We start from the raw sequence: 22,877 nt of genomic DNA, 5'->3' as shown, positions 1-22,877 counted from the left end.
GGAAAGAATCGTTCGTTGAGTAGTTTTCAACTTACGACTAGTTTAACAACTGAAATTACTGCACCGAAGCTCAGAACTGAATTATTATTATTATTTCAAATCGTTTGCTAATAACATGTTCCAGTGCACTATAGCAAATAAGAAAAGATTATTATTTCAAATTGTTTTACTCATAAAAATAGAATTATAACAAAAAAAATTATCATTAATATGAGAGAACGAAACATTCTCGTGTTTTAACAGTCTAAAAATAAATCGGAGGAATGATGGATGCTAGTTAAGTAGAATTGATTACACCAAATGAGAAAGAAGTCTAGCAGTCTCTTAATAAAAACTGACTGTCTGCAGTATGTCGTTGCTCTATGGATAAACTGAGAAGGACCCTATCGATATTTTTCTTGAAAATCTACAAGTTGTAGTTGTTGGGAAACACTTCGTGTGAAGAGGGCTATTCAAGAGAATAGAAGTAGATCGAATTAAAGAGGAGAATCGGTTTCGATAGGTATGTAGATGCAATGAAAAGGAATATATGACAGCCACGTCTAATGTTTAAACAGGCTAAAAATAAATGGGAGGAATGCTAATTAAGTAGAGTTGGGCATGTATAAAGTACCTGTTGAAAAGACATTAAACAGGAACACTGCCTGTGAGACAGCAATTAAAGCGAGTCATTGAGAAGTGGACTATTCAGACCGTCTCCTCTGGACAGCATCAAGAATTTTTAGGAAGGTTTTGGTTATTATATTCATGAAGCGCGTAATAAGTTTTGACACACACTCATTGGTATTTTACTTAAGTACTACTGTTCTGTCTCTACAGACATCATGATAGTTATTGCAAAAACGACGAAAATATTGACAGTCAAAAATTTAACCAAATTTGATATTTAGGATCACTATTAAAATCTGCGTTTTCAATTTGGTCCATTTTAATGACAAAATTAGAAAACACAAAAAATTTGCCTATGTAAGCCAAAATACTTCTAGGTTCAGTTTGTTAAAAGTGAATAATCCAACTAGATACGAATGCTACCATGATATGTAAGTCTTCATGATTATTTACGACCATTTTCTTAATTGTTTTATTTTGATAAATGTAAAGGAACAGAATATTTTTTTCGCTTCCGTAACGCATGACAGAAAATTTGCAGTCTTTTTTATATTGTGCATGCGAGTCTCTTGGCTATCTAATGACAACAAAAAAAAAGATATATCTATTCTCTCCCCTCCTAGCGCGCAAGAGACTTTTTAGTAAGGTTGGGATTTTACTCAACATCAGCCTTAGTTGAGTATTTATGAATAACAAGGGTTTACCAAGGATGACCCATTCTTCACGATCCAGCAGAACTCTGTGTAGCCGGAAAACCCTACCGCAACCAAAGGGGAACGAATAAAAAGTGTGCAATCAGCTATCCAGGCAAATAGCCTAAATAATGTTTCATTACAATAATTAATAGCACAATATGTAGAACCGCGCTATGCATTGCATTACTGCTCATTTTTTCCCTGCAAACGACACATAGTGCAATACTTCTGTCAGCACAAAATTGAAAAATGCATCTACAATGAGCAAATAAGTGCCGTCGAAAGGCTACTTCCAATTCTCATTTTCCTTTGCATGTTAGGCTCAATGGGCGTGGCTTCTTTGAAACCTAATAAATGTTCCAATAGGGCAGTTCATTGCAGTTTATTATGACTGTCAGGTGTGTGTTCTTCTCGCCTATTTAATTCTGCGTGGTGAAAATCGCGAGTTTACGGGGGGATGCTTCACCTCAGTATGAGACTGGATAACTGACTTTTATTAACAAGCCCCTATAAAGGTTCTTTGCATGCTTTGAACCGAGCTTTCCACCTGAGTTTCACGTAAGCTACGGAGATTCAACTGGTTACTTGAATAAATTGGATGACTAGTTTGCGAAGCAGGCGAAATGTTTCTTACTCAGATTAATTCATTAGAATAGAAGAATCGTGATAGGAAGAAGGCGGCGAAATAATCCATGGAGTGGAAATGTAGTCTGAAAAGGTAACGTAATAGTCGGGAGAGAGAGAGAGAGAGAGGGTTTACCTGGAGAGCACTCGATTCTGGTTCCGGATACTAGTCTACAACATTCTATATAAACATTACTGCAGACTTCAGATGCAATCCTACGTGCTCACCGTTTTATTCATCTTATGATGGCTGTTCCCAGCGAGATAACATATTGTGCCATGATATAGGAATCAAGTTATGTGCGAGTGGTTCCATGAAAATTAGAGTGGCTTTTTTCATCGCTAAGCTCTGTTGCCTATTTTGAAGCCTTTCACCCAATTGAGCATTTATGGGATGTGTGCTTCAGGTTGTATAACGAGCACATGGTTGCATTGATCCATCGTCTCCCTCTATCACAACTGAGAAATAGTCATTTTTATTGACATCATTCCAGCAAAAATGCTTTCTTCATCTTGTAGAATTAATGCCAAGACAATTTACGGTTTGAAAATTAAAAATATTCTCCCTTAATGAAGTGACCAGCGAATAATAAACGAATTTGCCGATATGATTTAGTCATGGATTTAGTAATATGCGCAGTGAAAGACATTTTTAGAGATATATATGCTTTATTTGATGAATATTCGATAGCTTTGTGTACCACACTACTCTTTGTACGTTTCCTTTAACGGTATATTTGAGTGATATCTCAAATGCTCAAAAGAAATGCGTTTGGTATCGTAGGTGTTCGCAGTACTCTCTACCTTAAGTGTTCTACAAGACCTATAATTAATTTTATTACAAACTGTAGTTCTTTTTGTGACATGTCACAAAATGACTCTGAGAATCAAAACAGCTTCACAAAAGTGTTAAATTACTATTAGATAAGAAGGATAAGGTGACATACGGTTATTCCGATCTTCAACAGTACCAGTGCGCCTTTCATGAAGTTACAAATTGTAAATGCCAAAAATGGTGTTACGTCGCCAGACAGTTTTGCACTTATTTTGAATATTTTGCACTTATTTGGAAGAAATTTCTTCAGAATATGTGAAAAACAATAACGGAATTTGAAATGGAACTATAACTTCCTAGACTGGTTCGGGAAAAAAAAAATCGGAAGAACAACATCAAAGTTCTATGATCTTGAAGATTATTATTCATACTCAAACTTTCTATCGTCGTCAAATCGTTAAGTGTGCCTTGTCCCCTGAAGAACAGAGATACTGTATTCGAAAAGCAGAGAAACGTGCACCAATAAAGAGTTTGGAGAAAGTTCATCAGAATAATAATAAGTGCCTTTCTGCCTAAATACCACAAGGAATTGTTAAAACAGCCTTCAAATGTATAGGACCGATTTCTTAATACAAATTTTCTACTGACCTTGGTGACATTTACGAGTTACACAGTGACTTCCAACTAACGCTCTCTTAATGCTAGCCCGAGAACGCAGGTTCAAAACAGAAAAGTAGACTCGCTGAATTCGTGTTTGTTTCAGCATACAAAAATCTCATGAGCGTAGCTGAAGTGATTGCTGCAAAAACGAAGAAGAAATGGAAACATCATAGAATACATATACTTATATTAAGGATTAATAAACAAATTTTACATATTCTGTGTACATTTATTTTCACTCCCTTAGTTAATTCGGAATGTGCTATTACATTTATAATTGAAATAATTGTTATTGCAGTTATAATCGCAGTTATCCAATAATTGTTATAATCATGGGAATATAAAAACATGGACCTGTGTTTAAGTTTTACAGATTGGGAAAAAAAGCATTCGTTATTCTGTTATTCGACATCTATATAAATTACATTATGAAGTAAAGTGGCGTTAAATCTGATATCAAAATCGGATACCCATTCAACTGAGCTCTAAACTTTATACAGACTATGTTATCCTCCTAAATAAATCCACTGCGTCTTCGGAGCTCATTATGCAAAATTAATCTACTATTGTTAAAATTTTATAAAATTTGGTAAAAGAACAAAAATGATTTATTTATTCGTATGGAGTTTCCTCCCTTTCCCCCCCGTCCCTATTGGGGAGAGTTCATCCCCCTCATGGGGGGGTTAGGTATTTATGGCTGTAGATCCGTGCCAGTTTGCCTGCTTGCGGGATGAAAAACGCCAGATAAACTTACGGAAAAACCCTGGTGTCTGCACCCAAGACCGGCTAACTTTGCTATGGCAGATCCTCAAATTCCTCACGTCTTCGACGGGAATCGAACCTGGGACACTCCTTCCTCAGTCATATGGTTGCGAAGCGCACAGCCACTAGGCTAACCGCGCGGACAAACAAAAATAATGTATAGGTTTTTTTTCTATTCAGAATGGAAAAAAACGGTATAATAAGTAAAATGTTTCAACTATTTAGAAAGACTTTTTAGTGAAAATGTAAAATAAGTAGGAAAGTAGATAACAGAGTAAGTAAAGTTGGTGTGGTGGAGAGCTAGTTTCATAAACTGATATCGAATTTTCTTCGTCTTCCTCTTTAGCCTCTCTTTCCAGCCACTTCTGGATAATAGGCCTACTGAACGTTTCAGTTCTTTCCGTGTTTAGCCAATGTCTGCCATCTCATGTTAATTTTCGTAGTCATCTCGCTCTCTCTCTCTCTCTCTCTCTCTCTCTCTTTCTCTCTCTCTGTCCCTTCTGTTCTTTGGCGACCTTTCCTGCTCTTGGTATCCACTCAGTGCTTAATTTTGTCCATCTTTTGTCTGTTAATCTGCTAATATGGCCATCCAATCTCCATTTATATGCTTTACAATACTTCACAATATCCTCTACTCCAGTAATCTCTTCCTTTCTCTAATTCCATTATTTCTAATTAGATCCCTTTTTATTATGTGGACGTTCTTCTCTTCAAGGCCCAAAGAGCCTTGAAGAGAAGAACTTCCATAAGTAAACAATGGAATGATGCACATATTAAATAGCTTCCTTTTTAAGCATACAGAAAAATCTAACAGAAAAACTTAAACCAAAATTATTTGTTTCTTGTGTGATTCTGCTAATTTATTTATTTTCTTTCCCTTAAAACTAATTGTCCGAGGTAACTATAGCCATTCATTTCAGTAGGATTATCAGCTAATTTTAGTTTCAATTTGGTCTGAATTTATCATTCATTTTGTTTTAGTTATGTTCATTTTATTATATTTTTTTTATGTTCATTTTTCTTTAAGGTATGCTTATTTTCAGATTAAATACAATTTTAACTTATGGATCTTAGAATCAGGTTAGAAATAAAGCAGTTTGCTGCATTTACAGCCGTCAGGAAAATTACAGGACGCATGAAAAGACACAGTTGTGATGCACTAGTCAAAGCCGGTTAGCTATGCAAATCATCTTCCGAGAAAGCATTTTAGAATGACAATAATTACTTATTTTTCTTCAGATATAATCCTCAACGGAAACGAGATACTTATGAAACAGGGGTGTGTCTATTGCAGCATTGATGATGATGAACAGCCTATTTTTCTACCCACTGTAGGGTGAAAGCCTCTCCCATTGCGGGAGGTTTTGGGTCTACTACTCCCATGGTGACTCAGTCCATATTGGGAGAATATATCTATACTTGGGTGAAGGAATGTATGAAGGTGGAAGACAATCACAAACATCCATGCCTACGCGGGATTCGAACCCGCAGCCTATTGGCTGGAGAGCGGATACGCTAACCACTCGGCCAACCAGGCCGGCTATTGCAGCATTACAAATATAATATTATCCGTTTACAATATTCTCCCTCCTTACCCTATAGAGTTTGTCACTTTTACTCCTCCCATAAAAAAACAAACAAAAAACTAAGAGCAGAAGTAAGCTGCTATGATGTGTGCCATTCCATGGTTTCGAAAAAAAAATAGTGGCGTTCAAAATAGTTTCGAGTCTACCTGCGTTGGAACAAATGCTTGCAAAAAAGGAAGTACTTGGCGAGTGTATTAATATGCCGTCTGTGTACATTAATTTGAATTGCCAGAATTTTAAAGTCTGGTGATACAGGAGTCAATTTCAGGAAATGGAAAAGATAGGTGTTGTCCGAACCACGTATTCTATGGTTGGACATTCCTGGAATACATGTTATAGAAAATAAGAAAGTTTGAGAAAGTTCGAGATATTGACTTTTAATGCCTGAACTCTGAATGATGGCATTGTGACGTAAAATGAATGGTAGAACAGCTCTGAAGAGTAGGATCTAAATATACCAAGAATGCATTAAAACAGTCCAGAAAGAAAAATCTATTTTCCAATATAATCTGCGCTGTAGTCAAGAAGAAAACAGAGAGACAGCGATATTTGTTAGACTTAAAACTATTAGAAACTTTCTGCCTTAGGTTTCTGATTTGTAATTTTTTATTGTTTAATCTGTTATAAAGTAATTATTTCAAAATATAATGAAACAACCATTTCTCTGAAAGAACTCATTTTTTTTTGTGGCAAACTGCATAAAAATTTTTCTGTCTAGTTAGAATCAACCTTATTTGGAAAAATGATTGCTTATCTGTGTATCGAAACATTCTAATTCACTAATTATTTTCATGATGTATCAACAGATTGTTGATACATCAGGGAAATAATGAATAATGCATTAACATTTCACTGTAACAGCACAAAAAATGAAGAAAATAATATTCTTGATAGCCAAGAGTTGAGTGTTTTTTGTCTTTCGCTATTTGGCATTTCCCCAACTAGGTAAACATATTAAATCAAATTTAGGTCTCAAATTAATATAGCATGCATATAAGAATTTATTACTTAATATTAAACAATGTGTTTGGCAACAAGGCAGTAATCACATGGGACCCAAAGGAAAGGATATTTCATTCAAGTATCATCTTCACAACCTTCTCAGTAATGAAGGCTCTTCCAAGAGCCAAATATTCCCTTCTTTTCTAGTGCGTTACAAGAAACTGGCACGTTTCCATTTGGAGTTGAATTCTATGTCTTATAAAATGCACACCATCTACATACATTGTACTCAAAAATATTGTCATTAATATTCCTTCTTCGCTATGCCGATAGATGGCGACGCCACTGTAATGTTGTGGGACTTCTTTTAGCATTTGATGACGACATCGCTGAAATGCCGTGGGAATTACTTTTGTATTTAATAGCGATCATGTTTAATGTAGAATAAGTAGAGGTAGTAAGAACAGGAGCTATCCTTTCTAGAGAAATACAGTGAACAAAACAGAGTGCGTGCCCACTCACTGTCCAGAGTTGAAACCAATCGTATACCACAAACCTGTCGTCGAGGTTGCAACAGTAGTTATGCTGGAATAGGCCAGTGATGCAGTTATTATCACCACCATATTTTGTGTATATCTTAAAATGCATCACATATTATGATGGTCCAACACAATTATTCCATGATTAGTTTTCCTCTCGACAACTTTCTTTAAAATCCATCTGTTACTTCCGAGTTTATAATTTCACACCTCTTAAATTTTGATCTTCTGAAGTACTCCGTAATGTATGAACCAACCAAAACTTCGATTTTCTGATTACACGTTCTTGAATATTAACTAGGTTAAATTTTTTTCTTATATAATGGTTTTTTAATACGGCATCAATTGAAATTGTCTTGCTGGCTTAATACTTGGATTGTTTTTTTCGTTTGTTCTATAAAAATTATTTATCGGAATTCGCTGTAGCAGTCTTACTAAATCTGTTATCTATTTCCATATTTACTTCACAGAAATATTGTGCTGAAATAGTTAAACACACACACACACTGAAATACAGAGCTCCATTCTATTCCATTAATGTAAGATATTTGCGGCGGCAAAAAAATAAATCAATAAAATATTAAAAAAAGATAATAAACATCCCAAATCACTGTAATCTAAAGATCATTGTTCTGAGTCTCAGAAATGTTTTTAAGACTTTAAAGTGATTTATATGCAGAAAAGGAGAGTGAACAATATAATCTATTCCTAATGATTTAATTTCGCTGACGCCAAGAGGAGAGCTTGGTGGCAACTAGTTTCCATTCATATTTATAACACTGAGAATAATGTGATTAATTCAAAAAACTTCAGCCAAGTAATTTGGTGATTAAGTAAATTACTATAATAGACATTAAGGTTTTTTTTAACTCTTTTCTAATCATTTTGATTTTAGATTGCTTTCAACTCAAATTTTAATGTTTTCTCTTGTACATGTAATCAGCTTGTGAATTATTGGATACATCTCCAACTCACTGCTTCAAATCATCCTTGCAAGCTATATAGGCTATACAGAACAGATAGACCGAAAGAATGCATTGATCTAATTGCCTCATTATTGCAGTTTAACGCAATAATGGGTCAATAGTCCAACCTAAATACTTTGAGAATGATATCAAAGTTGGTGTCGGACGCGCCGGTGCAAATATAAGGGAACCTGCTTCCCTGCTAGTACATCTACAGTAGTTCAACAAGAACTCGTTCAAATAACGACAATTCTAACCGATGATTGATTAAGACAGGCGAAAGATTTTAAGACACGTGCAATCAAATAGAGCGACCACAATCAGTCCAATGTTAACGCAATAGAACAATGAATGGCTTTCCAATAACCATATTGTATTCTCAATATGTTGGAAGTCGTCAGGGTTGGTGATATTGAACACCACCTTATCTCACTGTAGTTCTGTCAACTAAAAACAAGCAGCTCCAGAACCTCTCCAGCAGTTCCCACCGACCGAAGGATCAGGGATATAGCAATGGCAGCATATTTCAGTGGATCGTGAATCTGTCGTGCCATATGGTGTGAGAAGTGTTTTCTTGGCATAGTTTCGATGCTCTGATACTGACAGAGCACATTCGAATGCTATAAGCCTACTGTTATTTTGTTACTGAATTAGGTTAGTATGTCGGCGCGGTTAGCCTAATGGCTGTGCGCTTCGCAACCATATGCTTGGGGAAGGAGTATCCCTAGGTTCGATTCCCGTCTGAGACGTGGGAAGCTGAAGGATCTTTCTCAGCCAAAGCCAAGTTAGCCGGTCCTCATCCAGTTTATCCAGTGAGTTTTCCTGCAAAGCAGGCAAACCGGCCTTGAGAACTCAACACTACTGACCTACAGTAGGATACACCGGGGAGTATGGCTGACCACCTTATCCTGTGAACGGTTTGACTTCCGATAATTAACTAACCCTCAACACCGCAAGGTAAAAGAGGGAAAAGGAAGGTGAGATGAGATTAGGTTAATATTCTCATGCTTAGCTCTATCTGTTAATAGTTACTTTCATGGAACAATGCGCTAGAGGATGAGAATCCCTCACCCTCAATATTTCACCTGCAAACTCAGCCATTGGATCTCAACTGAGTTACACATCCGTGGAAGGAGCATTTGTCAATAGGGATCTAGTATTGCCCAAACTGAGAGAACTTTGAGATGCACCTTGAAACATATTCCGTTGAGTTGAGGCCTTTCTAATAACTCAACCCCTAATAGCATCTATCTAATAGCGAAATGCCTAATAAACTGGCTACATTGTGTATATTTAATATTTCAAAGTTGTTCCTTCCTCTTACTGTCAAAAAAAAAAAGCTTTCTAGATGCAGCAGTGTATTCGCTTGATTACAATATGTTTATGCTGTCTAGGTTCAAATCATGCTATTTTAATTCCCTCAGACTACTGAAAGCCACTATGAAGTTTTGCCATCCCATCCTCTAGTGTTACCTCCTAGACATTTTAAGCCCACGAAAGCGCCCGGTCAAAATGTACCTTAGTGTTATGGCTTAATTTTACCCAAACTAGCTTATTACATTGCATGAGCTATAGGTATCCACGACAATCTCCGATAAAATTTTGAGTTCTTGTCTTACGTGCTTTATCAATAAGTTTTCCAATTATTTTATTTTAATTATACACTTGCTTTAAGATAATTTAGATTACCTCATATCGATAGATATAGGTGATTCGGAGGTAATCCAGATGACAAGTTGGTGAGATTCATGGAACTATTAGTGTATTCTGGCGTCTTCGAATGCATTGACCTTAACTTCCATCCTTGCGCCTGGCTATTTTGTATTCATATTCAGGTAATTTCCTGCCCCCCCCCTAAAAAAATTCTTCTAAAGGCTTACCTTTTCCTCGACAACCAAGGAAAATCTTCATTGAGCACCATATTAAATGCTTTCTTCTGTTGATATTGATCATAATGAGAGAGAGAGAGAGAGAGAGAGAGAGAGAGTATATTGATATGAGCAAACTGCTTTATAGTTAAGGTACGTTACATGGCGCCTAATTTGCAGTCCATTTTACCCCATAGTCTGAAAATTAACACAGATCTAGGCATTCCAAATCTCTGCTATAGAATTATGGATTCATTTGATAAGATATGATGAAGTTAAAGAAAGCTTTGAACTCTTTGTCTACTACCCCTTTTTTTGCAATTGTGTGTATAGCATTGTATTTGTTAACTAAATGCGTGATGATGTTCCATGCTTAATGAATACATTTTATCCTCAGAACTTTTCCATAGACATTAATTCAAAGGTTTCTTCATTTGCTTATTCCATTTTAATGTTGTTTTGTCATTTTGTGTTTAGCATTATGAAATTAATGAATGAAACCTTACTACTTTAATTTTATATTGCTCCCATCTCCGAACGGTTATGTGCAAACCAATAGTACATTTTGTACTGTGGATGAGTTAAAGATTTTTTTCTATTTTATTAATTATATGTGTTTTTATATTTTTTATTTATTTTTACATAGTCCGGAAACCCTGCGCGTGAGACCAAACATGGAACTTTTTCAAGCCTCTTAAGGCCTCCAATAAGCGGGAAGGTGGTCTCACACTGGGCGATGAAATTCATCGCCCAGTGTCATGAATTTCATCACACTGGGCGATGTTGGTGGCATAATCACATAGTCCTGACCTCACTTGAACATCCGACACGAGGCTGTTCCAGTGAGGAAAGAAATATCTGGATCTACAGAGAATGCAACTATGACAGACTTGGAAGGCCGCTTGGAAACAAGAGTTGCATCATGAAAACAAGATGGAACGAAGATTAATAATCACTGGTCAAAGTTCCTTCGACAAAAATTGGAAACTAATGTCAGATTGCACATTGAGTGAGTCAAAACTAAATAGAGTAGTCTTGAATAGTGAAATGGATGAATTATAAAAATACGCTTTCAAAAGAAGAGCTGGATTGAGCTGTTTAGCCTTAATGACTAACAGCTAAAGCTATTAGTCGTTATGTTTATTTAACGTTGACTTGTTTGTTTAGCATGAGAAAAATCCGAATTTTGTAAACAAAAAAAAAACCTTGTCGCCACCGTCTGAGCCTAAATAATTCAACTGCTCGAATATGATGATGGTCAATGGTCAATTAACGAATATGTCAATTGTTGCATTCTAATCAACATCTGTTATAAGACAATCTGTTACTATCCATTGATATCGCGTGTAGCGAAAAAACATCCAAGCAAGTAGTATATCGAACCTCTCAGATATTTATAGTTTAGCAAGCTACATCGTTTTATTTTATTAATTAATTCAATAGAGAGCTTGTGAGAATCTGAGACTCGGCAATTTTTTGATAAAGAATGAAACATGAGCTAAAACGTCCTTTCATAATATGGAAATATAAATAGGAAAAAATGAAATAATATCAATGCTAATAGAAGACGATACTTAAAATTCATTAAAACATTTGATAAATAAATTCTAATCGAAGAAAAAAGATCAGATTTGCTGCGGTTAACGAAACGAAAATGCAGTTATCGAAAATATTGTGGGAAGTCTTAAATTATAACTTATGTTTGCATCTATATCGCCGTCGATGTCTTCTTTCTTAAAATTAATTAACATTTTATTAATTAAAATATGCATTTTATTTTATTTCATAAGATCTCTACAGATAAAAACAGGAATAAACAAAAACTGTGGAAATAAATTAGCAGGTTAGTTCGATTCAAATGTGAACTGGGAAAAGTATGTAACGTGTGTACGTGCGTGATTCTGACAGTCAGCCTGTCATACACAAACGCATCCATCGTCAGAGATCATTAATGGGTACCTTTCGAATTGGTGGATAGCGATTAGCTGTTCATCACTACGGTCAAACCTAAAAATTATATACCTGCCAGCCACCGAATTCCCTAATAATTAACATCTGCATTCGTATTTATCCGGCTGATATTGATGTCATAGCCATTAGTAGCGTAATGGCTATGACATCGTTCGAAACCACTTCAGTAATACGTGTAATAAGTCCATCCAAGAATAATTCCATTTAAAATAAAGTATATATATTTTATATCCTTCTTCCCACATAACAAACAACAAATTTTATGCAAAATTTAATACATTTTAGTTAATACTTTTTTCCTAGTTCACTCTTGGCATAACTGTTCTGTAACACCAGGGAGTGATAATCATATCAATGAGTTTTTTTTAAAAAAAATGTTGTAAAAAATCGTTCGCCGAATCTTATAAATTGTATATAAAGGAGTTTTCTTAAACATTAACACATAAGAAATGCGATACATAAAACATGTAATATTTTGTTTGATGGTTATACTTTACTGATGGCCAAACAAAAACGTGTGAACGATTTTAGGAAAGTTTCTATTTTAGAGAATCCTTACACCACTTTATATTTGTACTCAGTAGAAATAAATACCTGACAACCAATTATAATTTAAAGGATTCTGTTTTACTGATTTTTTAATTTTGTTTGAATTCTGGATTCATCTTACAGTTGCTGTCTTGGTGTTAGTGATAGACATATAGTCTGTGGAAAAGTGACTCTGAAACTAACAGTCCATGAACACATGAGGTTTCAGTCTGGTGGGCATGAAGATTGGCGTCCATGTTATTAAGCTTCATTAATGGAACTCTTTTGAGTGGCTTCTCTTGTTTTTGTAGTCTGGGAGAAATAACACCGATAAGTAGAACATTGCATTTCCTTTTATGTCCGTGGCTACCTCTCTTTTCTAAGAATATTCTCTCAGTGGCCAAATGTCTTTAATTAGAAATTTCTTTAACATAGTGGAATATGACTTTCAACCATATTGAATGTAATTGTAAGACACAGATTGTAAGAGTTCAGAAATTTCCATTTACCGCCTAGAAAATAAAGTCTTTCTAGAACTCGCGGAGAATTATACTACTTTTGTACCAAAGAATCCTTTCTTTAGTCGGCAATTGACATGCGAAATGCTTTAAATTGCTTTGTAAAATAAGACAAGTTACCGCACTGATTATGTAAAAGAATATCAGAAAAATAGATCCAAACTAACTTCGAAGCAGTGACCATCTGTGTTTTGCTACGTACTTCCAAAGCGAACAAAACCGACTACAGCAAATCAAAATGAATGATGAACAAGACGTGTTTCAGACAGATCTGGTGGAGTATGAACGGAGCACTGAGTTATTAATTTTAATTACGGTAATGAACGGAAATCAATATCCACTTGGGAATTATGTTAGTAAACGTTTAAACTCGTAATCCTAATGTACCTCCGCTTTTAAGAACGTACCATATCGTTCTTATCGATATTGCCATCTGTGAGAACTGGAGTGTTACAGGTTGTCTATTTTAGCTGCGCTGGAGGAGATTACTTTGCTGAGTGGTACGCATTAGCTTGGAAAGACTCATTCATTATGAAACACTTAGGAAAAAATAATTCCTTCGAACCTTATTGGTGAAGGCAAAGAACTGTAACTTAGTTCTTTCCTTTCGATGATTTTTAAAAATATTTAAATGTCATCGAAATTTTTCATCTGAAAATCATCGGCGTAAAATGTTTTAATAAGTTTCACGAAAAGATATGCTGTTTTCTGACAGCTGTCTGTCAAGAAGAGAATTGGAATCTGTGTCAGATTACCACACCCAAAGTATTGTACTTGGGTACATAATTTCAGTTCTTTCTACAGGCCGACTGCAGTTGCAACAATAGAATGACAGTACGTTCATTTCATTCTTTTCGTATGGTGATTCAACGGCCGTGAACCCCTTTTACGGGAGGTGCAGCACTACCTCAGTCTCCCCTATTTTTATCCGGGTTCGAGACCGGCATAGTTGATAATTCAGACCTATGGCTGGAGGGATTGTCTTAAATATTCCTGACTGTAATCGGTGTGTGTTCACGGGGCCGGTTTGTCTGCTTGCGGGATGGAAACCCCCAGGATAAACTGGGGAAAAAACCCTACTGTTCACGCCCAAAGACCAGCTAACTTGTCTATGGCTGAGGAAGATCCTTAAGCTCCGCACGTCGTCGACGGAATCGAATCTAGGACACTCCTTCCCCAGGCATATGGTTGCGAAGCGCATAGCCACTAGGCTAACCGCGCGGTGAGCCTAGTGGCTATATAGTACGTCGGTATTCCTAGATAAGCGATTGTAGACAGGTGTTAAAATACATATAGTTGGTACGCCTACTTTAACTAATGGGAACATCACTGGCCTATCTTTGTTTCTATTACTCCACCAAAATGTAAGTTCCTGGAGTAAAATATTGTCACTGACCACGAACTTGATCAAGATAAACGACTGGTTCATTATCATCATGTTCTTAAACCAACTTTCGGTTTATGAAGAATCGACTTTAGGACCGGATGGTTAATTCGTTCCTCATATCTTCTGTAGCTGTCATTAATGTGTGTGTGTGTGTGTGTGTGTGTGTGTGTGTGTGTGTGTGTGTGTGTGTGTGTGTGTGTGTGTGTGTGTGTGTGTGTGTGTGTGTGTGTGTGTGAGAGAGAGAGAGAGAGAGAGAGAGAGAGAGAGAGAGAGAGAGAGAGAGAGAGAGAGAGATCAGTAAGCAAAAAAAAAAAAAGTAATGAACTGGAAAGAAGACCAAGATGGAGGATTATTCTCAAAAACATTGTCATTGCAGTCGTTGAAGTGAATAATGAAAAAAAACGTGAATATCCAAGAATGACCAACTGATAAGATTTACCCTTGCCTTGAAGACAAGTTGCTTTTCCCAACGTGGTACATTTCAGTCTCCTCGGCTGAGGCTATAAACTGTTTGTTCCTGGAATATAAGAAAAAATTACTGCTATTTCAGTAACTATTTACATGTGGTATTGTTCTTTTTATTCGTTTTGCTTTATGGTCAGAGATTAATGCGCAATATTTTTTTGTTGAAGTGAATCCTTTTCCAATGAAACGAAATGAAAAGTGTCAACATTTGTGGAGCATGAATATGAGTATTTAGATTTTAGGCATTGAAACATGTTCTCTAAAGTTCAGTTAGTTACTAATGTTATCTAAGCCTCCACCTTTCCCTTATTTGAGATTCAATTCAATTCTATCACAGCCAAGTATCTTGGCTTCATAAAGACCGAATTAACATCTCGACTACTCATATCATCATAGTCTGCTATTTCTTCCAAAGCGTGGATTCCTGGAGATGGCTTGTCTGTCTTGCAGGATGAAAAACACGAGTTTGTAGGAAAAGCCTTCTCTCTCTCTCTCTCTCTCTCTCTCTCTCTCTCTCTCTCTCTCTCTCTCTCTCTCTCTCTCTCTCTCTCTATGAGATCGACTAATTCGCCTTGAGTTGAAAAAATCATATATAAAGGTTCCTTGCATCCTAGAGAGGATTCGAATCCCGATCTTTCAGTGCAGATAACTTCCTGATGAATTTTTAAGGTTAGCTGCATTCCGTGTATAGTGTAATTAACGTCTACTTAATTATCATATGTAATGCTGCTGCTGAAAACAGACAGGGAGAGAGAGAGAGAGAGAGAGAGAGAGAGAGAGAGAGAGAGAGAGAGAGAGAGAAAAGGAAGAATTGAGATCACGTTATTACGGTGGTTGAAGGGGAAAGAATCGAAGTGTTTCTTCCCTTCAAAAGATCCCAGTGTTCAATGCTTCTGCTGCTTCTAATTTTCAGACAAGGCCTTACATTAATGGGAGATATGTGATCAGAGAGAGGGGGGGAGGCAGAGGGGAGAGAGAGAGAGAGAGAGAGAGAGAGAGAGAGAGTAACTGGCATAACTGCTACTTATTCAGGATTCACAGAGAAATTGTCAGTTTACGGTCTATTTTCGAGAATAGTGTTTCGGGACACATAATAATGTTAAACACTGAATAAGGGACACATAAATACTGAATAAAGCAGTTCTCTTTCATCTGTCACCATTCTGGTAATAAGGAACAGTCCTGTATTTTAATGTTACATAACAGAAGGAAGAAACTTTTCGCATGAGACTGAAAAAATTTCACATATTTTCTTCGGTCTAAATAATAAATAAACCGCATTTTATCATCCATTTCGACCGTAATGGATGATAATATATAGGCGAGGTGTGACATTGTAATAATTTTTAACCACTTTCTTTAATACGGTTTGTTTAAACCAGATCATGTGACCTGTTAAATAAATTATCGCTTTTTTTCAAGACATTTCAGGACGAGTTCTGGAACTAAATAAATAATAAAAATTAAAGATATTCCAAATTCATAAAAGTGGCATGGTTTTGGTTTCTTCGCCTGTCATTTAAGAAAAAAAAAACCGCTTATAGCTGGCGGCGTCTCACATGTTGTAGAGCCAGTGACAGAAAAAAACAAAAGGCAGTAGCTTCACTTCAAGGGCAGATGTCAAATGAAAGTACAAAATCAAGCAGTATCACAAGATTAGCTGTATTCGTTCATTGAATGTGCGTATATATATATATAAGTTCGTTCATTCATACCAGTGTCGGTACGTATCATTTTTTTCATGACCCCTGGCAAAATTTTAGCCACGCGCAACACGAAGTTCTCGTTTGGCAAACATTAAAAATGACGGTGTTCTCATTTTTCATAAAAATGGAGAAAAACGAGTTTCGTGCAGTGATAAAACACTTTTATTTGAAGAAGTGGACTGCCGCGCAGATCAAAGCCTGTTTGATGCAGTTCATGGGAACTCTGCACCAGTATTAAAGACTATTTATATTTGAATAAAAGAATTTAAACGTGGTCGTAAGTCCATCGAAGATGAATCGCTCTGGAGCCCCGACTGAGGTCACTGCGAAGGAAATGATTGACAAATTCCATGGTATCGTTATGGAAGACCGCCGAATGAAAGTGCGTGAGGTTGCTGAGATCGTAGGCATCTCAACTGAACGGGTGTATAATATCCTGCACGAAACATTGCACATGAAAAAGCTGTGTGCGCGATGTGTGCCGCGATTGTTGACTGTCGATCAAAAACGCATGCGAAAAGACATTTCAATGCAGTGCTTGGCGATGTTTAATCGCAATTCGCAGGATTTTTTACGTCAATTCCTGACTGTAGAACGAAACTTGGATCCACCACCACTACACACCTGAGTCCAAGCAGCAGTCAAAACAGTGGACAATTCCCAGTGAAAGAGCACCGAAAAAAAAAACGAAGACCGTTTTGTCAGCTGGGAAGGTGATGGCCACTGGTTTTTGGGATTCCCAAGGAATTATTATGATAGACTATTTGGAATAGGGTAAGACAATAACAGGAGTCTACGATCTCAGCAACAGGAGTCTATTATGCGTCATTATTGGACAGTTTAAAAGAAGAACTGAAGAAAAAAACCAAGATTGGCGCACAAAAAAGGTGTTCTTTCATCGAGACAATTCACCGTCCTACACATCGGCCGTCGCAATGGCGAAATTGCACGAATCGAGGTTCGAATTGGTTTCACATCCACCGTATTCTCCAGACTTGGCCCGGTGTGACTTCTCGTTCCCAAACTTAAAAATTTGACTACCGGGAAAATTTTTTTCTTCGAACGAGGAAATGACTATTTTGCACAATTTGACAAATCTTACTTTTTTAGATGGGATGAAAAAATTGGAAATTCGCTGGACGGACCAAATGTGTAGACCTCGATGGAGACTTGTTGAGAAATGAAGGCGATTTTTTCCAAAAAAATGCGTTTAACTAATTTTTTTACCAAACGTTTCAAGCAACCCTGGTACATATATATTGTGAAATCATGTGAATTCTGTGATCGATTTTTTTTTTTCAATTGCTGATTTTAAAAACTTGCGTTTCTCTGATCCTATCTAGAAGAACTTTGAATGACTAGACTTGCATTTATAATCATTTTTCTTCTTACTGAAATTTCAGATATTCCTACAGATCACCACTTAAAAAAAAAAAGACTTCATCAAATTTCATCTTCGTTTTTTTTTCAAGAAAAACAAGACCTCAAAGCCCATTACTTACTTAAATAATAGAGAATTTAATAAAAGTAAATAGGAATATTAGTGAAAATAAATTAGAAACGAAAATTCGATAATGGGGAAAAAACTTTGTTTCATTAAAAATTTTTAACGTGTTTTAAAGCTCTTTTCAGCCAGTATTAATTAATTGTGTTAACTCTTAACTGTTCACAGTTGCTAGAATAAAGTGCAACTTCTTTCCTGTATTAATTACCTTTACCTGCAATGCGAAAAATACGTGGGAAAATTATTAAAACAAACTAGGTGTTTTTTGTTCTAGAATTTAGAAAGTGGAAACCAAAGTGAATAACATATTTGATGAGAAAAAATATCAATAGCAACCGACATAACTCTTAGTTTGTTTGTAAAGTTTCCGTAACGCGCAAAGATATTTCCAGTTTCCCTCATTATTACTAACTAATTGAAGTTCATGTTATCCAAATTGCTTTTATAAACAGACGAAACGAAAGTAAAATGGATAAATAGACAAATTCGATTTTTCACAACGAAAATGACCTAGATAGCGGAATCATTAAACTAATCAATATTGTCTATGCTCTCATATCCAGGTAATGACAAAGTAGGTTCATATGATCGTCTAGTCGTATTAAAAAAAAAAAAAAAAAAAAACACTGAATGCAAGTAGATCAAAACCGTACCAAGTTGTTCAGTAATCAATGGAGTTTTGAATTCTATACTGTTATGACAAACGGAAATCGCATAACTCAGGTTACTGCTAATAAAACGATAAAAAGACCAGCTAATGATTTTGCAGTACACCATATAGTACATCAAAAAAATGCAGCGACACTACAATTTTGAGAAAACTCTAAAAATATCACACATTTTGCAGTGGATTTGTGAACTGCTGTGTTCAAGACTAAGAAAATTCGAATAAAAAGTTTTATACGTATATATAGTTCTGGTTGCATTTTCGTATGTGATACTTGTAATAAAGCATTTGAAATAAATAATTTCAGATGATTTCTAAACTTTGCGTTTTCTGGAATTGGACCAACGTGAAAGTTAAACTCATTATTTTTAATTTGAGAGAAATCCACATGAAACATGCTGAATAATTGAAATTGATAATGCAACTATTGTATGTTTATTCAATGCATTATTATTATTATTATTATATAATCAACGGCGCCAAAACACAGATGTTGATAATACACAACCCAAGAATCATACGTCCTGCATCACTATCGATACATTGTCACACATACCGCTGCATTAACAACAAAAATACCTGCCAATGTTCCGAAATCAAACCTGTAACACACGAAAAATACCTCGGTCTCTATATAGATTCCCACCTTAAATGGACAAAACATATAGAATACCTACACACCAAACGCCGGATCACCGCAGCAAAACTCTTCCAAGTTAAAGACATTATTCCACCCAACATAAAAAAAAAAAAACTCCTATATCACGGTATCTGCGAATCCATACTCAGATATGGAATAACAGTCTATGCAAATACATCAAACAGCCACCTAACAAAATTAGAAACACTACACAGGAAAATCGTGTCAACAGTGATCTGGACACCTGATACGCAACAACCAATATCCGATAAGCACATGGCGATACACAAAATTCTGAGCATTAAAAACCTGAAACACTACATGACATTAACAAGGAATTACTTCAACATCACCTATCGAAACAACAGAGACACATATCGTATAACACGACCTACAACAACTCTACATCCCCACACCCTTCAACAACTCATACGGTTCTTTTGTGAGATCACATCAGATACCCACGTAACTCAACAACCTACCAAGAAAGTTAAAACGCGTAGATAACTACAGAACATTAAAAAAACGAACTCTGGAAAATATACCAACAAAGTTAAGAAACCATTAACACTAATATACACATCACAAATCACTAGCATCCAATGCCTACATCCCATACATAAACAGTAGCAACAACACAAATAGTGAAGGCTAAATCCCACTCTCTTCATAAAAGCTAACCCAAGCTTCGAAGTAGGTGGGATTAACTTGTCTCACTCATCTACAAGTAATCCTTATAAGCAAATGCAGAAATTTGTATGTATAATCACTCTTTCTCAAACTATAGGCCTGATATCGAAGTCATTCTCTGTTCTGATTACAAAAGTTAAAATGAACAAAATGGGATGGAATGTTTACATTTAAATATTACAGTGGGGTAAACATGATGTGAATCATCGGATTTTCTTTATCTTACTAACCTTGACGTTGGCATATCCACATATACACTATCGATGTCTCGTGATGATTAGCATTGTGCAGGTTTTTGTAATGACTAATGTCACTAGACCAGCCTTTTTTTTTTTTTTTTTTTTTTTGAGTAACATCAGTAAGAGAATCTAAGGGTTTGCACAGTTCGTGTACCATACAATTTCATGCTAACAGTCCATATTATTTTTTCGCTGTAAGAACTAAATTGGTGTTCGTAATTTCCTTCTGAATGCGTGGTTCCCTTCCGCCTGATTGGAGTCAGAACAGGTGCATTTCACACAGTTAGTAGAATCATTTCTGCATTTTAGTTTTAATAAGGACAGTGTATCCTCAAGTCGGTCCATTTTGGCAACTGAAGGAGTGGATTTCTAAACAATTTAGCTGCAATTTCATTCCCTTTCTTGCTCAAGACCTTCGTAAATAGCGAGACATTATTCGAATGCTTATTATTTAACAACAAAATTTTCTAGGGTTTTTTTTCTGAAAAATACATTCTTTCACAATTGTCTAATAGAGATAGACATAAAAATAAGCTGTGAAACTTTTAAAATACCAAAAAATCACCACGTGTCCTTTAAGCTTAAGGTGGAAGACAAATGATCCTCCTCCACTCTCCCCTCTCTGAGAAGGCTTGTTCGTGCCTTGTGTCCAACGGTTTGTGAGATGTAACCGATTCTAAAATGATCGAACTCTAAAATTATCACCCTCTGCAGTATTATAAAGATCCGTTTCCATATAAAGGAGACAAAAACATATAAAAGTGAATCTTTATATATTATGATTAAGAGTGTTGTTAAAAGCACGGCATTATTTGCAAACTCCCACACAACCGAATTATACAGCACGCTCTTGTAATAAAGCATCTTCTAAGCGTTGCTTAAGAAGATATAAGTGCAGATATAACCATCAATCAGATGCCGTAGTAGTGAAATATTAGCCCATCAGACTTGTCAGGTGACTCCAGCTAAGTAATTCAAGTAGTGGAAGATCGCTGGGCTGTATTAATAACGATTGCGCTGGTGTCAAGTTGAAAAATGATAAAGGCTACACATTGAGGCTTTTATTACGGTATTTATAACGGAAAAATAATAATCTTCATAGCAGCAAGTATGGGCTGAGAAAAGAGCCAAGTTTGTTATGAACGCCAAGGTCAAAAGGATAGCATATGTTCGGTAATCATGAAAGAGCGAAATATTGATAGGCGTCGAGCTGTACGATAGGAATCAACCCTCTTCTTTATAAGTGGGTTCGATTAATTAGTAATGCTCCACGCTGCTACACTTACCCGGGTGACTGAACGCATCCTGTTCTCCACTGTACACTCGTAATTACACAACCAGTAATTACACAAGCGAACAAACACGAATGTAATAATAAGCATATCTTTATGTTATTTTGAAACAATTCATAATAGTGTAAAATATCAAGCATTAATCTTGTTGATCTTCTAACTGGGTGTAATAACTTCTTAATAAAAGTTCTTATAAGAAAGAAAAAAAAATTTTTTTCTTACCCACTTTAGGTCCAAGTAAATCTTTAGGGTGGTTCTGTTTTAAGGCATTTACCCTCCGATTTACTTGCCCGTCGGGGCCTACTTGGGGAGGCCCCGCCCTCATCACTCGTGGTCCTCGAGGTTGTTCTACGGGTAACACACGTCTTCTCTTTTTGGGCAGCTTGGCGCGCGCTTGGGTGTGGGAATAAAACATAGCAAAATTGGACACTATGACAGGAACCGGAAGTGCAATGGTAAGCACACCAGCTAACGCGCACAGAGCTCCAACAAACATGCCTGCGTAGGTCTTGGGAGCCATATCACCATAACCTACCGTCGTCATAGTCACCAAAGCCCACCATAAACCCAGTGGAATACTATTGAAATCATTGTTGGGGTTACTCTGTATTCTTTCTGCGTAGTACACCAAACTGGCGAAGATCACAATGCCCAAGATCAGGAAGAAGACTAGAAGGATGAGCTCACCGGCACTAGCTTTAAATGTCTGTATTAAGATTTTAAGGCCTGCAGAATGGCGTGTCAACTTGAATAGTCGCATGATACGGATGATGCTAAAGAATTCAAGAATGTCGGCATTTTCCAGATGAGAGGCAAATTTCTGTAGCGCGAGATCGATGTAGAAGGATAGGGTGGCGGTGAAATCGATTATGTTTACAGCTCCACGGATGAAATCTAACTTTTTGGGACTTGCAATAAAACGAATAGTGATCTCAAAGGTGAACCATGCATTGCAGGCACATTCGATGTAGAAAAATGCTTCGTGTGGATTAGTCTGTGTCTTGTCGAGCGTCCAAGCAACCGTGCTGTGTGAAGTTCTGACGGTGATGTTACGGATGACGGGGACACGCATGTTGGGATGGGTCTTAAGGCAGAAGGAAAGGATGGACACGCAGATGAAGAAGACTGATATTACTCCGATCACCTGAAAAAACAAAGGACAAGGAAATATATTGTTTGGATGATTTCACATAGCAAAGTGACTTATTTCAGTTAGGAATCGCTAACTCCTTGGACACATTCTTA

The 22,877-nt window shown here is 36.4% G+C and overlaps 2 protein-coding genes across 2 annotated transcripts in view; one reads left to right on the top strand and one right to left on the bottom strand.

Moving 5' to 3' along the window:
• Positions 1-22,877, top strand: part of eIF2Bdelta (eukaryotic translation initiation factor 2B subunit delta) — a 380,912-nt gene that overhangs the window by 32,856 nt on the left and 325,179 nt on the right. The window lies entirely within an intron of this gene.
• The window catches only part of LOC150097559 (potassium voltage-gated channel protein Shaw-like), a 127,218-nt gene that overhangs the window by 32,770 nt on the left and 71,571 nt on the right, over positions 1-22,877 (bottom strand). The window contains exon 3 of the mRNA XM_090407676.1: positions 21,855-22,776. Within this exon, the coding sequence (XP_090263802.1) occupies positions 21,855-22,776 (922 nt within the window). The remainder of the gene's footprint in view (positions 1-21,854; positions 22,777-22,877) is intronic.

The sequence above is a fragment of the Typopeltis vanoorti genome, chromosome 17, assembly GCF_054136105.1.
Source record: "Typopeltis vanoorti isolate ZY-2024b chromosome 17, IOZ_Tvanoo_1.0, whole genome shotgun sequence".
Lineage (NCBI taxonomy): Eukaryota > Metazoa > Arthropoda > Arachnida > Uropygi > Thelyphonidae > Typopeltis > Typopeltis vanoorti.
The sequence above is the reverse complement of the archived record's forward strand: the minus strand, read 5'-3'. Positions and strand labels throughout refer to the sequence as shown.